This window comes from Drosophila rhopaloa, unplaced genomic scaffold, assembly GCF_018152115.1.
Source record: "Drosophila rhopaloa isolate 14029-0021.01 unplaced genomic scaffold, ASM1815211v1 contig_2, whole genome shotgun sequence".
In the NCBI taxonomy this organism is placed as follows: domain Eukaryota; kingdom Metazoa; phylum Arthropoda; class Insecta; order Diptera; family Drosophilidae; genus Drosophila; species Drosophila rhopaloa.
In genome coordinates, this window is record NW_025335083.1 from 15612590 (window position 1) to 15629773 (window position 17184).

At 38.5% G+C, this 17184-nt stretch overlaps 4 protein-coding genes and 1 non-coding gene across 7 annotated transcripts; 3 read left to right on the forward strand and 2 right to left on the reverse strand.

The window, feature by feature from the left end:
- The first annotated feature begins 95 nt into the window (after positions 1–95).
- Positions 96–4980, forward strand: LOC108053451 (BTB/POZ domain-containing protein 9). 2 transcript variants are annotated; one of them, XM_017136093.2, is made up of 7 exons: positions 96–161; positions 269–657; positions 996–1158; positions 1220–1382; positions 2890–3023; positions 3286–3956; positions 4227–4977. In XM_017136093.2, exons 2-7 carry the CDS (start codon positions 533–535, stop codon positions 4516–4518), a joined length of 1548 nt encoding a protein of 515 aa, XP_016991582.2. In that variant the 5' UTR covers positions 96–161; positions 269–532; the 3' UTR covers positions 4519–4977. The 2 variants fall into 2 exon arrangements, with proteins under 2 accessions (XP_016991582.2, XP_016991583.2); XM_017136094.2 differs by lacking the exons at positions 96–161; positions 269–657; positions 996–1158; positions 1220–1382 and adding exons at positions 2641–2729; positions 2795–2824 and having other exon boundaries at positions 4227–4980.
- On the reverse strand, positions 1574–2125 carry LOC108053453 (mitochondrial import inner membrane translocase subunit Tim13). Its single transcript, XM_017136097.1, has 2 exons — positions 1878–2125; positions 1574–1810 (listed from the first exon to the last, which is right to left on the reverse strand). Exons 1-2 carry the CDS (start codon positions 2031–2033, stop codon positions 1712–1714), a joined length of 255 nt encoding a protein of 84 aa, XP_016991586.1. The 5' UTR covers positions 2034–2125; the 3' UTR covers positions 1574–1711.
- LOC108053452 (probable small nuclear ribonucleoprotein E) lies at positions 2231–2745 on the forward strand. Its single transcript, XM_017136095.1, has one exon. The coding sequence runs from the start codon at positions 2338–2340 to the stop codon at positions 2620–2622; it is 285 nt and encodes a 94-aa protein (XP_016991584.1). The 5' UTR covers positions 2231–2337; the 3' UTR covers positions 2623–2745.
- Positions 4981–9031: 4051 nt separating the features above from the next.
- On the forward strand, positions 9032–15989 carry LOC108053454 (protein spaetzle 3). Of its 2 annotated transcripts, XM_044459713.1 has the most exons (6): positions 9032–9739; positions 9812–10355; positions 12977–13110; positions 14010–14134; positions 14929–15405; positions 15530–15989. In XM_044459713.1, the coding sequence occupies exons 1-6, from the start codon at positions 9425–9427 to the stop codon at positions 15684–15686; spliced, it is 1752 nt and encodes a 583-aa protein (XP_044315648.1). In that variant the 5' UTR covers positions 9032–9424; the 3' UTR covers positions 15687–15989. The 2 variants fall into 2 exon arrangements, with proteins under 2 accessions (XP_044315648.1, XP_044315647.1); XM_044459712.1 differs by having other exon boundaries at positions 9032–10355.
- Positions 15990–16887: 898 nt separating this feature from the next.
- Positions 16888–16958, reverse strand: Trnag-gcc. Its single transcript has one exon. It is a non-coding gene; the product is annotated as a tRNA-Gly (tRNA).
- Between the last annotated feature and the right edge of the window lie 226 nt (positions 16959–17184).

Below are 17184 nucleotides of genomic sequence, written 5' to 3' on the forward strand. Positions count from 1 at the left end.
AAACAAAAACTAATCTCGTTTACCTGCTTGCATGAAAAACGGAGAAAGAGCCAAAAGAGCGACCTGACTCAAGTCTCTTCTTCAGTCTTCACTAAATCGCGATCGCGAGAGGAACGGCATGCGGTCAAATAAATACAGATCCTGTACATCAAAACACAAAAGTCTTTGATAATATTTGTTATTTAACGTTTATAAATTAAATGGTGTACAATTAATAAGAAAATTGTGAAAATACATTCTGTTTAATCTGGTTTAATTGTTTTCCCAGATCTTTTTGTTTGCCAAATTGGTTGTGGCTTGGTGTTGGCCAAGAATTTTCAGTCAAGAACCGGTTTCTGCGCTTCCACAAATCCAGTGATTTAAAGAGAGAAATTAAGAGAATTTTAAAGCGGGACGTGAAAACATCAACAAACCCATTGGCAAAATAATAAACAATAACAAGTGTTAAAAGAGGGACATGGCAACACGTGCATTTCTGCATGAATGATTACAAGATTTTAAACATAAGTTGAGATATAATAACTAGATCATCATGAGTCTGCCCCAGTTGATCGATGATCTGCAGCGCCTTTCAGAGGATCAGGATAGTGCAGATGTGGTATTTATTTGCGGCAGAGATGAACGCATATATGCCCACAGGTTAATGCTGATGGCCCGGTAAGCTTTTAGTTGCAGAGAAAAAAAATCTATCGAATTTGTATACCAGCTTTTTTGTATCATACAAAATTATTATTAAAAAAAAATAAATTATAAAAGGTGTAATGTTTCGAGGTTTAATCCTTGCTTGATTATAGATATGTAATGACTTTTTAATTATTTCAAGTTTCCCTGTTCGTTTAAATGTTATTGTTTTTTTTTCTCTGTGGAAGAGGATGATTGGCTCCATTCGATTTCCTTTTTGGGACCTTACAATGTTGCGTGCTGGAATCTCGGGCATTCCAGTTGGTCACTCAATTAATTTGTGCTGTCTTTCCATTCACTCAATTCGATTGCAGTTGCAAGAGTTTCAAGACGGCCAAGAGAGGAGAAGTGTGCCGAATTCCCGGATGCACAGTTTCCCCAGCAGCCCCAGGAGCTTCAACTCCGACCACCATAAGATTGCCCCACGTTAATCCGGAACTATTTAGGCAGTTTATCTTGTATGTCTACACAGCAAAGGTATAAAAAAATAGTAAAACTACCACTTAATTATTCACTGTTAAAAAAATATTGTTTCCAGTTAGTCCTTCAGGACTCCCAAGTGTTTCAAATGATGATGATGGCCCAGGATATGGGCGTGGTTGAGCTTCGTACTGCCTGTGAGGATCACGTTATATCCACTTTATCGGTGGATAATGCTTGCACGTTTTTAACTGCTGTAATGGATATACACGAAAAAGCAGGTAATTAACTATTTTTAAGGTTAAAAATTCCCGCCAAATCATAATATACATTTGACATAAGATGTCAAGTAAAATGTAACAACATAAATAAGCCAAGAAACCGTTTTAGTATTTAAATAACAGCACCCAAAATCGATTCTGTTAAGCGCCAGCACACCACACCAGCAATCGATAGTAAAACCATATGCACGTTGTGTTATCAGAATCACGTAACACACGCAATGCATGTTTTTATTGCATTATTAAACTGTATATATTACAACTAATCAATAGCTGGCAGATTTAGTTAGTCCCGATCTGCCCCAAAATGCAGAAGCCGATGTTTGTCTCTAGAACTTGGATTGTTCGCGTTGTAATCTTTGGCCATACGTCCGAGAGATGAGGTTCCACGAGTCCATAAACCGGTCCATGCACATGGAAATGCATTTCTATATAGAATATTTGATAAGATACGTTTAAACTGCCATTTAATACTAGTTATTAGCTATATCTTGCCTGTTCCGAGGAATCGAGCGAGGTTCCCGGCTTATTGACACACTTTTTAAAGCACTTTTGCGTCATTTGGTTGAGCAATTCCTGGGCGTTCGCAACGGCAATCTGTTGCTTCACCTGATCCATAATTTCTCCCTTATCCACATTAGCCATGGCCATTTGTTTTGTTTGATAAAAACTATAGTTTAATTCAGCTAGGAAATTGGCAATACTTCAGCCACCAACCACAAAAACTTAACAGTGTGATTGCGATAGTTTATTTATAACTGTCTATCGATACAGCTCGTTAAAGTTTTGGGATGTGTGAAGAAACGACCTTATCGATTTACCTCTGTTAATCTTAATGTGACCGTTGTGTTTCGCAAATCGATATATCTGCATATCGCCTGGACAAAAAAAAGACGCCGGCAAAAAGAAGCGAAAATTTGTTTAAGTAAATTAAAGCCGCCAGAAATCAGCAAAAATGTCGTTCAAGGGCAATCCCAAGGTGCAGAAGGTGATGGTGCAGCCCATCAACCTGATCTTCCGATACCTGCAGAACCGTTCCCGCGTGCAAGTCTGGCTATACGAAAACATATCGCTGCGCATCGAGGGGCACATCGTGGGCTTTGACGAGTACATGAATCTGGTGCTGGACGATGCCGAGGAGGTCTATGTGAAGACCCGCCAACGCCGGAATCTCGGAAGGATCATGCTCAAGGGCGACAACATCACGCTCATACAGAACGTCAGTCCCACGAAGGACTAGGGGGCACAACTCCTATCCTGCGAATTCCACCTGCGACCGCTGCACGTCCTAAATATAAGTTAAACAAATGTAAAGCCGAAATCTGAAGACGAATGTTCAAATAAAAGGTAGACTTTTCTGTAAGCACAAGGTTTTTTAATGGGCTATGAAGAATGATAGAATGTTATTTCAGGAAATATGTATAAAATGAAGGTTTCAAAAGGTAATTGTTTGCCATGATCCTCTTTAAATAAATGGCTAGTAATACTAAACTTTCCTTTTTTTCAGGTGCCAAATGCGCTGCATCTTTTATGGAACGCTGCATCATCTATATAGGCGAAAATGCCAACGAGTGTGTCAAGACTAATGCTTTCCTCACTTTAACCAAGGATGCCATTATCAAGATTATTTCATCCGACTATGTAAGACAATATTAGTACACCAAAAAGTGCCCTAAGGCTTTAATTAAAACTATTTGATACACATTACTTTATGTACGATCAAATTTTCACAAAGTAATTCTGTGTATTCTAAAAAATTTACCACCATCAGTGAAAAATAACATTATTATCAAAGAATTACTTTGTAGTTGATGTCTTTAAAAATCATTACATTTTTTAGATGAAATATAAAGAAATTTTTATTTTTATAGATTTTAATAGTACACTCTTTTCGTTTCAATAGTTCTGTTTGGAGGAGGAGGAAGTGTGGCGCTGTGTTTTGTCGTGGGCCAAGTACCAGGCCGGAGTCACTCAACCCACTGCCCATTGGACTGAAGAAGAGAGAGCGCGAGTCTGCCAACATTTAAGCGGTGTAATGGGTCACGTACGTCTTTTGCTCATCGATAGCCAAGTTTTTGCGGAGGAAGTAGAACCTACAGGAGCTGTACCCATGGAGCTATCTTTAGAACGCTATCGCTATGCAGCGCTGCATGCTAACAAAATGATGGACAACGATAAAAGACTTCAGCCACGTTTAACTGTAGCGGTCAACATGTTTCCTGGTTCCCAAATCATAAAAAATGACAAGCTACCACTGCAAACTGTACTGAACAACTGGATTGGCGTACCCAAGCAATCTTGGAGATTGGTTTTTCGAGCATCCACACATGGCTTTGATTCTGGGGCCTTTCATCGTTATTGTGATGGAGTGGCTCCCTGCATGGTTATTGGCTTGGGATCGCATGGAGAAATCAGTGGTGGCTATACGGATGTGGCCTGGGCCAAAACAAGTCGGAAGGGTGGATACGTCCAGTCGGAGCGAGCTTTTCTTTTTACCCTGAACCCTGCCAATGGCGAACAGCCGGCCAAGTTCGACATAGTTAAGAAACCCTATGCCATCTGCTATCATCCCGAGTAAGTCTAATTTTGTTACTTGAATAAATTTTTTAACAAAACCAATCTTCGATGCTAAATTAGGCTAAGATAAAGCCACTTTTAGATAACAAAGAAAAATTAATTTCAACTAAAACTAATTTGTTTGAACATAGTCTTCCTTAAAAGATGTTTAAGTTTATAATTTCCTTTTTTATTGGCTTTAATGCATTATTACTTAAAGAATAATTATTGTATTCTACTTTTTAACTGAATCTTGTGTATTATATATAAATATTAATGTTCTTATAGTTGCGGACCCATTTTTGGAGCTGGAGCGGATCTACTCATCTCCAGCAACTGTAATACCAACATGGATTCCTATTCAAACCTTCCGCATTCCTACGATGGAGCCAATGCTGCTCACCTAACGCTCTTCGGGGACTACAACTTCACCATCACCGACTACGAGGTATACACCATAGCCTCGCCAGGTGGAAGTGCCAATAGTGGAGCAAGTAATAGCAGCAATCACAACCAGAACCTTTCGGCCAATGGACAAGCTCCTGGAGTGCCCACAAAGGCAAAATACGATAGGTACTAGAAATCGGAAAGAAAACTTGTAGTTGCATCAGCTATGCTGGCAATAAAACTATTTCCTTGAACGATCCAAACACTCGAATATTGTAATCCCAGATCCGCAACGGCTGGGCTAATGGCATTAGGTGTCGGGTTCATGACTCCGCCCAAGGTAAAAACCAGAAATCGAAAGGTAATTAATGAATTGTTATATAAAGAAAACTTTTTTGGCGGCTGTCTTGACTTCCATCTAAATGTTAAGAATCGAACCAAATTAATTAACTGGTTTCCCACTTGTATGTAAAGCTGAAAGTGTTTCAAAAAAAAAAAAAACTAGAGGGCAGCTCGAGGAGTTGATAGTTTTCGAAGAATAAATACTTACACGTGGTGCCAGGTACCAGTGCTGTCACTTCAGCTTTTTCCTAGAAAACTTCATTTTGCTTAACAAATTAATGGGAGGTTTGGTCTATTTTAGTGGTTTATTTAATTTTAAAATTAAGTTTTTTATTACTTAAACATGCAATTTTTAAAGTAGTATTGAACAAAATTCTAAAATAATTGTTTTATTGAACTGAAATAAATTATTTGTTAAGTAATATTATGAAAACCTAATTTAAATTGAAATATCATAGTATATACTGAAATTTTGATCTATAAAACATTATTTATGTTGCTTTCCAAATCAAGTGTTGTGGAATTTACTCAAAACCAGTAAAACCTCACATTTTACCTAATTTATTTAAGCCGCCAAAACAATATATTTCCCTTCGGTGCGTTCATGAACCCCACATTGTTACAGATATAGATCTGTCTATATAATAGTTATGAATGTGCACTTGAACCTGGTCCACACCTCTCGAATAGTGGAACAATTGACAAAGAAAAACAAATGCGTAAATGGCAATTTCTGTTGCTGTATCAATTCACTTCAGTTGGGCTTAAGCCATAACAATAATAATGTCGGCTAATGTTGAGTTATAATGAAATCTGCGGCAACACCTCCCTAACAACCCCGATCCACGTCGGAAATGCTGAAGTTGCTCTCGACTGGTTTTCAACTACTTTTAAAAATGCTTCTGATAAATTGGTTCTCGCTCTAAATTGGTTCTAATTAAAGCTATTTTATGCTGATCGAATCGATCAACATCGATGGTTTGGGCCCCCACATTTTTGTCATTCGTTTCGACCTGGGGATTGGAGATCCAAAACCCCGAAAAAACTACCTAGAGAGAACCCTCGACAATGGCAGCCAGCAACAAACACTTGATGTTTGTGGCGTTTTATTTTATTGTGGCTGCACAACGGATTGGCAGTTAAAATTTGTTAACGACTTAAGGCCACAGCTCGAGAGCCACCTTTCGATAAGGTCTACAAATTGTTGCCGGCGCTGTTTCACTTCTCTTTGACAGACGACCAATGGCCCGGGGGCGATTTTATATCCAGGTCCAGGCGCTAGAAGGAATGTCATTTGTAGATCTCGATTCAGTTCGATTTCGCGTCAAATTATTTGATTGTCGAGTGGATTTGACTTGGATTTTGGAGCCATGGATTCGTTATGCTCCATGTGCTGGCAGCAAAATCCGACCAAGAAGTTTCAATGTCTGTCGCATGAAAAGGGAAAGGCAAAAAAATATAACTAACGCTTAAAGCTGTTTTTTTTTTCGTTTGAACTGAACTATGTGCAAACTTGTTCTGGCCTTATGAAATCGGTTCGGTTCAAATTGCATCTGGGTTTACAGCATGTGAGCAGAGAGACTAGGGACGGGCAGGAAGTGCCTGTAGATGAATCACTAGCTTCCTCAAATGGGAATAACTATAAAGTGTTTTTATTGGCTCTTCTGGGCAAACGGAAGAAAACCAGGAATTCATTGCCAATCGTCTTTAACTTTAAAATATATATAATTTAGATTAGGTTTAAAATAAACAAATTACTAGGCATATTTACAACAAAAAAAAGTTTTTAACTTGACGAAACCCCAGCTCCATTTTATTTGCACCTAAAGTTAATACAATAAATTATTTGTTTTTTCTGTTCAAAAAGTATCTATTTACATTTATTTGTAATTCAAAAATTTCTTTTTGTTGCTTGACTTCCATCCCTGGCTTTTATGAAAATATGCGTTATTTGTTTGGGCTTGGTCAGCAGCAGCCCCCATAGAACAAAGGCCTGGCTATTAACCATGGCCATGGTTATGGTTATGACTTGGTCAGCACTCAGCATTACAATGAGAAAAATACCCAATACCAATTCTTCCTTATTTACTTTCGTAGAATAAGATCTCAATCAATTAATCATTACAATTTATTTAAAAGAAGCAGTTAAAAATATATTTTAACATTTTCTACATTTACGTTTTCAATAAACAACTGAAGTCTACTTTAATCTTATAGAGAATGCCGTTTTTTATATAAACCAAAAATTAACCAAAAGGCTTACCTTTTTTTAAGGTAGACGTATGGAAATAATTGGTAAATATATAAAAGAAATGTTTAATTGGCTTACAATAAAAAGGACGGTTAAAATATAGTTTTTAAATGTAAGAACGGGAATATTAGTTATTGATACCACAACGTCTTAAGATTCAGACAATTATTAAAATAGTTTCCTCAAAATTTTAGATTACATTTTTCTGTCTATTGTTAATATTTTCTCTTAGTGTTTGGGCAGACATCTGGCCAAACCCAAGTGTTACACTTAAAGTGACTTATTTGCATGTAAGAATGCGAGAAAGGAAAAGTGGCTCAAGACACCGCTGGTGACCCTGAAAAGGGGACTTGGGCAAAAAACCACCCACAGGCCAGTCAATTAATGCATATCCCCAATCGGAAAAATTCCCCACTCGGAACTGATTCATCCATCAAACAGGAGGCATCATTAAAGGGCGTTTTTCCCAGAAAAAATCATGCCAATGATAAGATCATAGCACGCTGAGGCTTCTATATCCATTAGTTGTATCCGTTTCCGGCTCTCGACAGGCGGGGAGCTCCAGTTCGAAAGGTGCTAATATGCAAAGTGGACGCATTGAACCGAGATCTATGACGTAGACAGGTCTACGCCTTCATCGATTAGTTGATAAACACCGAGTCATTCATTCATAGCATCATCGCCATCATCCATTTGCTCATCGCCCGATGCACTCGACATACTTCAGACTACCCCCACATAACCCCGCTGACCCCGCCCTGTAACGACTAGCCACTGTTTCTCCTGCCGAAGAGAGGGTATGAGATAACGACGGCGATATGGAGAGAACCCTCTGGAGGGTCCCCCATTATCCGCTCTCTTACGCTGGCAGTCTGGTGTGTAACGACTCGACTCGCGATGCTCTTCACAACCAGTTTTGAAAGCCCACTTTAAATATACTTTTGCTTTTCATTGCCTTCGATGTGAAATAAAACCGCGCAGACTACGATGTCGGTTTGGTTACTATGATTAATATGCGTTTCTCGGCAAAACGCCACTAAAAATGTATATCAACCGCTGATGAGTCGGCCGTTCGACGCATCCAGGCATTGACCTAGGTCACAAATTCCAGCACAAGCGGGGTTCTCATTAACATTAACCTAATCCCACTTTGAGGGATGCCGTCGGCACTTGCCGAAGAAGATTCCCTCGGTTAAGGTATAGCAGAGGTATACTCAAATTACTATTTGACAGTTTAAAGCTTTTCACTTTAAAATCTGGTTACTGTACCCTCTTGAATTAGGAGATCTTAAAAACAGCCAAACATTGTTATTTTTTTAATTACCAAACTTCAAAGGAATTTTAGATCATTAACTACTTAAAATGGTTTTTAAAATATATCAAACCAGCTTTTAACTATGTCATAAGATTAAAACCCCTGTCCTTAATCAAAGCATTAAGCAAACAAAATAAAATACCTGAATGAATTTATGCGGCAGCTGTCAACAACTTTCAGTTCACTTTATAAAATCCCTCTGGTGAATTTTATCAAAATACAATTTATTAATTTATTAGGGTAATTATTTTCCATAAATAACAAATATTTCACCGACAAATTCTAATGGTTGCTATACTTCATATTCCATGTTTATGAATTATAATTGGTTAGTTTAATTTGTCGAAGCATTTGTATCCATCTTCAAGAAGTCGACTAAGCAATCCTAGAAATTATCGGGAAAAATAAATTGTAATTTTGTTTTGAGTCAGCGGAAAATAAATATTCCTTAAAATATTTTCCTTAGTTCAAGTCCCTTTTACAACAATTTAACTTAAACCTTGTACAAAAACATGTAGGAAAAAATTTTTTAATCCCAAGTTCTAAGGGCATTCACAGTTCGATTGACTCAGTATTGATTATTTTCCGGTTTTGTTTTATTTTTCGATTTGCCATTCAGCAGAAACCGAAAAACGAAAGATAAAAACGCAGCTCAGTTCGCCGAGCGTTCGCTCTTAGCCAGATTCAGAGATTGAGTTAGCTGAGCGCAATGTTTCAAGTCGAAGATTTTGAGATTTCGAGAGTTGAAACATTTTCCACCCATTCAGTTTTTTTTTAAGGCGCACGGCGAGAACGGCTCAGTCTCGATTGTCAGCTTGTCGTGAATGGTTTTTTAGCACACACGCGGACCGGGGACCGGAGCTAAAAATCGCGCTTAAGTTATTTAATAACAACAACATCGTTTGCACATATCTCTATATAAATATACGACATAGCCCGCTGATCGAAGCGTTTGTGTGTGTGTTGTTATTCTGTGTTTGCCAGTGTGTGCTCGCCATTGTTGCCAGGGGTGGGAAGTGGGAGCTGATCTGACTGATTTGTTATTTTTGCATAAATCAATTTCGAGACCGCGCGCCATCAATTTCCGTGCGGTGATCTGTTCTAGATGATGTCGCATGCGCGGCCGGATCAAGTTTGTGGCCTAAGTCTTTCGTTTGCGAATTGAGAGCGCCAGCATATTTCGCACCTGCCATGGCTCTGACGAATTTCTCGCTGCCTTTCGGCGCCCTCGGCCAGCCGTGGGGAGTCACCCTGGCCCCCCTGCATCCTATCCACCAGTTGGCCAGCAACACCAATAATCTCCTCTACTCCCCGGCGGACCACCAGCAACAGTCTCCGGCGGAGGCGGCTGCCGATCCGGAGTACTTTAAAAATAATCCCTACGCGCCCCCGCAATCGGGAGGCTATCAATATCAAAATAGCGCTGGACGCCGCAAGCAGAGTAATGCCTATTTGCCGCCAACAGCGCCGAATACGGTCCGGAATTCGGTTTACCACATCCAGCAGGTGCAGCAAACGCAGCAGCAGCAACATCAGCAACAGCAGCAGGATCAAAATGATAACAGTGTGTCCTTCCAGAGCTCCAGTTCCAGTTCGAGGTCGAGCAGCACCACGGGCCAAAGTTCCATCCAGCTGACACAGACTCACGCGAGTGGCCGGGGTCCGGCGGAGGGGTCGTATACGCGATATCCCGGACAGCAAGCCCAACCGCAGCAGCAACAGAAGCAATATTTCAATGCCCATGGCAGTGCCAGTACCACTTTTACTAAGAACAGCGGCAGCTTTAGTATTACCAGCTTTGGCAGCAGGCAGCAGCAGGCTCCATCGCAGCAGCAACCACAGCCGCAACAACCACCGCCATCGCAGCAGCAACAACCGCCACCTGCACCTCCGCCCCAACGTCCTAGGCAGGGCAAGCCGGAGGCCCAACCTGCCCAGACCTACGGTGTTGCTCCGCCGGAGAACTACCCGGAACGAGCACCGGGCTTCACAAGGGTTCAGGCTGGCCAGGGATCCAGGACTCAGGTGCACGCCGTGCTCGACTACGACGTGGAGGAGGGCGAGGAGGATGAGGAGGAGGACGGAGAGGAGGAGGGACAGTACTACGAAGGTCAGGAGAAGGGTGAGTACCTAAAATCTCAGAACAAGGTTTCCAATAACAAACATCAACAATAAAGATGAATTTATGTATAATAACAAGCGAATGGGTCTTAGGGCGATCAATGACCTTTTTACCAAGGGATAGTTTAACATCGATATTTCTTTATAGCTAGATTGGTCTTTTATTAAAATTATATTTATCAAATTATATCCTTGCATCTGAATCTATTTTTTCATATTATCTTATCTTTATCTTACCACCCACAAACTAGGGTTATACCGTTTCTTGAACCTATTCTATATATATTTCTTTAAGAATTGTGTTATCAAACAATGTTTTAAATAAAATAGTTTACCCAAATTGAAATACATAAACCTTTATTAAAAATCGAGTATATGTTCTTCTGTTACTTTACAAATAAAAAAAATTATAGAGTGCTCTTAATATCTCACGATTTGTAAATGCATAAAGACTTAAATAGACTATATTCTAAGTAGAATGCCATGTTTATTAAGTACATGTTATTTTAACTACCCCACGAAAAAAAGTGATTCATATGAAACCTAATTAAATACATTTTAATTGCATAATAAATTAAGCAACAAAACCTTTTGAAAAGAATGAGCTTTATAGAACTTCAGTTGAAGAGCCCGAGAATTACTTCCTCATTCACCAGAAAGAAATTCCCGAGACTCCTCCGAGTACATTCCATTCCGAGCGTTTCCTGATTCAATGCGATGGTAATCTGAACAATTAACAAATAAAAACAAATGTTGGTGGTTATATTTGTTTGCTTATTTGTCAGAAACAAGTGTATTGTGAATTTGGAACATGTAGATTTGGTGATGATAAGCGGAGAAGAGTCCCACGTCTGCACACGATCCGAAAGACGGGCGCTGAAAGTCATGTTAATTTGTGCGGTTTCGCCTGCTACTTGTTTTTGTGTATCTTTCCAATTGAGAGCAACTTCTGCACAAGATCGCGGAGCAACTATAACAAATAACAAACTTGTGGGGTAAACAAGCGCACAAGCAACAAGCGGCGGCGACAAGGTCAAAGGTCTACAAACCGATCGGCAAGGTCACTTTCAAGACAGTAATGGCCAGTGTTTGACTTTTATAGCAACTAACAGGCTGGCACGCATCACGATTTATGTTGTGCCGGGGTGTATCTGTATCTGTATCTGTATCTGTATCTGTACCTGGCTATCTGTATCTAACGGCTCGAGTATCTCCGTATCTGCCGTATTTGCTGCCCTTGTTGTCCTCATGGAAAACTGTCAGCGGCGCTTCACTTTTTTTGGATGTTTCACTTTCGGCCTAGCTTGTGGCGCCTCTTTGTTTCTGCCACTCCATCTCAATCTGCGAGTTGTCGAGGCATTAGCCAGCCAGCAACCTGCCAGACTTCAGACCTCAAGTACTCAACTCGGTTACGGGGCTATTATGCAAGAAGTCGCGTTTCAATCTCCACAAATGAGGGGCAAGGGGCCGAGCTCATGAACCAGCTCTCATATGAAGACGTGCGCACGCAAGACCCAAGCTCAGATACTAGTTTGGTTTGCTTTTTGTCTCGGCACTCAAGTACTCAACACTGGGTTTTCACCTTTGTGCAGGCAAAAAAAATATCATAAAAGAAGAGATCTCAACCAAAGATCAGTGCACAGAAACAAAGAATCTATTTCACAACATGGCAAGGAATTTCTCATTAGCTGAAAGTGACATGATTTCGATACACAGAGAGAAAAAGTTTAGCAAAAATAAATATTTAAATTGAAATATGTATAAATATCCTACACAATCAAAAATTTAAATTTCGAAAACTAAATTTATTAAAGTGGAGTAATCCTTAGATTACTTTTAGAACTTGCATAGCAAATGTTTGCCACATTGTCAAAAAAAGCATAACATTTGTTTTTTATAAATATTTAGGTATCTTTGGCAATCAGAATATATCCTTCTCGCTTAATATAAAATTCATCTATTTGCAGTTTATGTCCTTAAATTACCTCTGCTTAAAACAATATTTTTTTGTTTAAGAATATCGTAAAATTTATGATTTATCAGCTAAAGCAATTGCTTAAAATTCAGTCTTAAACTTCTAAAAAAAGATTGTTAACAAATAATAATCAGTGTCTTTATTAACTTTAATATCCAAATTACTAAAAACAATATTAAATTTAATGTAATAAACATTTCTCCCAAGTTTTTTTAAAAACTGACCTCATTATATTTACCCTTTTCATAGTTTCAGTTATAGTTTTAGATATATTTTTGCTCCGTGTGCTCCCTTTTTTCGCATTCTCCAACTCGTTTTGCATCCTGCAGCATGACTATAAAAGGGAAAGTTTCTGTCTGCGCCCAGATCCGGATCTGGGCATTACAAATGCCAGGCAGACATGAAATTTATACATGCAAGTGTCAACTGCAGTGCGATTTGTATGCAGACACCGAATGCACTTGCAGTTGCAATGGCAGCTCTATTTGGGTTTAACCGGGCTGATTAATGCAGTGACAACGGCCACGGATCGGATACGACAATTCGCCCGTCCTTGCCATGAATCACCGCAGAAACAGCAGCCATTTAAAAGCACTCCAATTTCAATTTCAACTTCATTTTCGAATCCATTTACATTCCGTTCACAGATAAAGCGAATAACAATCAGATGCCCACGGTGACGCCCATCCAGGGACCGATCTTCTTGAAAAATGGGACGGTGCCGGTGGTGCCGCTCTTTTCCTATCCAAAACTCAACAACGGATCGTTCCTACAGATTCCGGTAAGTGTGGTGTGGCGCGGAAAGTGATGGTGGGCGGTACGAGGTTCTGAGCACGCGCGCACTTTAATTGGCACACTGAGAAAAACAAAGTTCTGAATATAAAGTTAGCTCAAGATATTAAATAGAAATCTTTTCAAAAACGAGCAGGCGTGTGAAAGAATTTTATTTAGAGATTAGATATTAAAAACAATTTTTTTAACAGAGAATTTAAGAAATACAATTTAACGTCAATAAAAATATGTTTAACCACATTTTTGAAAAACGAATACTTATTTCTTAAAAGTTAAATATTATAATATATATTATATTATATAATTTAATTTAAGTACAATTTTAAAAAGCTTATCTAGAATGACACTAGTGTACTACTACAGTAGTGTCGAGTGGCAACTAAATTACACATATGCATGAACGCTTTTGGTTCTAGTTTTTCCGTTTTCCTCCAGTGTACTCTCGATATCGATCGAGTTTGTTCATTTGCGGAAATAACTTTGACGATTTTGTGTTTCATTTCAGTTTTATTTTCTTTTTTTTTTGTTTTTTGCGCACGAAGGTCGTGCGAGTTCGTTTCATTAAGAGGTGTGATGATGTTGATGACGACGAAAGAAGAGAGAGATTGATTTTGAAAATCGGCGCATGGCGATTCGAGGAAGCTTAATCCCAAAATCCAACTCTATACTTCACTCCCCGCCTGACCAACACCGCTCTCATTTTCGAATATAAAACGAACTTTTATGTTTATGACTTACTTGAGTCATTTTCACACCCCGGCCATAATTTGTTATGGTCGCCGAATCAATCTGAATCTCAGTACCCCGCCGAACCTCAATTGCCCACTTCAATGCTAAATACTTATCGCTCGAACATACTATATATCTCTGTATTTCTGACCAATTTAGATCTGGTGGACGGCTTTGTCGGTGGCTTTGGGATTGGATGTGCGGGGCGATGTCATCAAGGGAGTGCCATGCATTAAGCGATATCATCAGCTGTTCTGTCCGACGGCCGGCAACAGTTATCCCATGTAAGTGTAACTATTGTTCTCTATTTTTGGGATATGGGAAACCCCATATAAAAATGGTATTTCCCTTGAAACAGTCGTAAAACTTTGATTATAGCCACATTCCCCTGATTAACTCAAGGATGTTTGCTTTTCTGTGGTTTTCTTTTACTTCACGTCTTCGCCAAAAATCTGATCTGAATCACTTTTAATCCGGCTGTCCGTTCTAAACTGACATAGTTAACGGTTCTCATTAGCATAGGCACGTAAAATTACTTTGAATTTCACCATGTTCAGCCTCATAAACCGAAAAAATGTGGCTTAAAGTTTAGGTTTTTTCTATTCTAAAGTTCATTAACATCAAGTCCTAACACTTCGAGCTAACTAGATATTTCTTTAATTGGTTAATCCATTTTCCTAATAAACTCAATTCATAAATATTTATATTTACCACTGACCTTATCTTATCACCTTAACAGTCCCTCTCTAATTAATTTTTGCTTCATTAATTAACTAAATGATTATTGGTTTTCAAGATCAATCTCTCTGGTGAATACCCTAATTTGGCAAAGCGTTTTGGCGAAAGAATACAGATTTGAATATACTACAAAATTTATTAATATCATAATTATAAAAATAAATTCTTTAAAGCTTTTTTTTATGGCCTACAACTGAGGCCGTTGATTCATCAACACTTAATTTCATTCAATAAAAATTTCTCAAAATATATATTTTATGTTAAATTATTTTTGACTTTCCTTATAAATAATTTACATTACCTTATACAAGTCTAATACAAGTTTTTAATAAAATTCTAGTGATAAGATCGAACGTTTCATAGACGACAACAAGGCTCTGATGCGAAGGATGTATGGAGACTTTGAGATGAATATGGAGGGTCCTGGCGGAGGAGGTGGACGACAACAAGCCAAGGTGCGAAAGCGTCGCTTTATAGACGAACCGGATATATTTATTCCACCCGGAGCATTTGCGGCAAATGCTGGGGAAACCGTCGAAGCCGGAGATAGTTATTTTGGCCAACTGCGGAAAAAACGTCAGGCTGCGGGAGGAAGTCGAAATAGAGGCGGAGCTGCCGGAGGTAGTGGCAATGGGAACTCTAATGCCAATAGGCCACCGGGCAATGGCAATGCCAATTCGGGCACTGGAAGACTCGATGCCTGCGAGTCGAAGATTGAAATTGTCACACCCTATTGGGCATCGAATTCGGCGGGGAAAATCAGGGCCATTGTGAATACACAACATTTCGAACAGGCCATTCATCAGGAGGTGTGCAGGTTAGTACTATGATATTATTGACAATAAATTGCACCTGATTCGAATTCAATTGTTTAATAGAACTATGTCCAATTTATACCCATACCTATTTACATTTGTAATAATGTATTCAATTATTTCCAGCAATACCCAAACTCCCCGATGTGAGGGTGAATGTGGATGCGAGCAGAAGTACAAATGGCATCGGTTGCTCGCCTACGATCCCGATAACGATTGCAAGGGCATTTTTATGGATTGGTTCCTGTTTCCTTCGTGCTGTGTCTGTAGATGTAATCCCTAGATCACCTGACTCTGAGCAATTAATAAATATGCAATTGATATATGTAATTGAGACAAGTAATTGTAGGTAGAATGCCACTGAATGTATTTTAGTTGTTGTTAAGTAGACCTTACGTAAACCCTAATCGGTAGCTCTAGTTAAGATCGATTCTACATATAGTTAAGTTTTTATTCGAGCCATATGTATATCTCTCCACTTTTCCGTCCTTCTTCCTCCATCAACATGCGATATTTCTCAACTTCCATTATTTGTTGTACGGTAATTGTAAACGTAATTGTAAAACGATTCAAGTGAATAAAGTCTACGCAAATATAAAATACGAAATTTATGTTTCAGAACACTGGATAATAACACTTCCATTAGCACATACGTAATAAAATATCAACATTGTAAGACATGAGCCTCTTATGAAATATCTTTTCTGCTACACCCATTCGACGATATAGAAAACTGTGCAGTGAAACTAAAAGCATTATGGTCATCGATTCGTATTTGATTTTAAAATAATGATTATTGGTTGTCCCTCTAGTGAATCACAGATTTGAATATACTACATAAGAATGTTCAAGGTAAAAAAGCATTTGGGATTACTAATTTAATTGACTACGAAAATGTATCACCCTTTTTTGGTATGCGCTTAATTTTTATCGAAGTTTTGACTTATTTGGAAAAATGTTTATTTGAAAACCAAAAAAGATCGACATTTTAAGAGCTGCAACTTTTAAACACCTAACTAATTGGATTTTCAGTAAGTCTATGAGTTTTAAAGAAGTTTGATAAGTTGCCTTTTTAGAATACTTACTTACTAAATTTATAAATAACATATTCGAAAAAAAATATTCCTGTGGTATAATGTAAATAAGTCATAAAATGTATTTAGTTGGACAAAAAAAGAAAGGACAGTTAATGGAAACTAAGGCCTTGCCCAATAACAACGAGACAAAATATAAAAAATAAAATTGGTAACAAGACTGAATATCTCTATATTAGTCATTTATTTTGTCGAGTAGTCAGTTAAGCCCCATGATTTATTAGATTGCCATATGACCGAAGGGGAAACCCCAAAACAATTATTGACTTTTTGATAAATTTCAACAATGAAGTTGCTAAAATTGGAATGCTATAGTTAACTGACACAATAAACAAACAAAGGTAAATAGCTAACCTCTTATAATATAACAGGAAAAAAAAAAATTATTTTTGCATCGGCCGGGAATCGAACCCGGGCCGCCCGCGTGGCAGGCGAGCATTCTACCACTGAACCACCGATGCTGCATAACGTTAATGTACCGAGTTCTGCATTACCAACTTCATATTTGGAAAAGCTCCCTGAAGAGCTTTCGTAAACTTTCAGCCTAGGGTAACGCAAAGAAAATCTCCCAACGAATTGAATTCATTATTTCATATCCATGAGTAATGGTTTTTCATTTTTTTTTTGTTTTAATAATATAACCAAAACACAATGAGCATATACAATTTTTGAGCTATTCCATAAAGC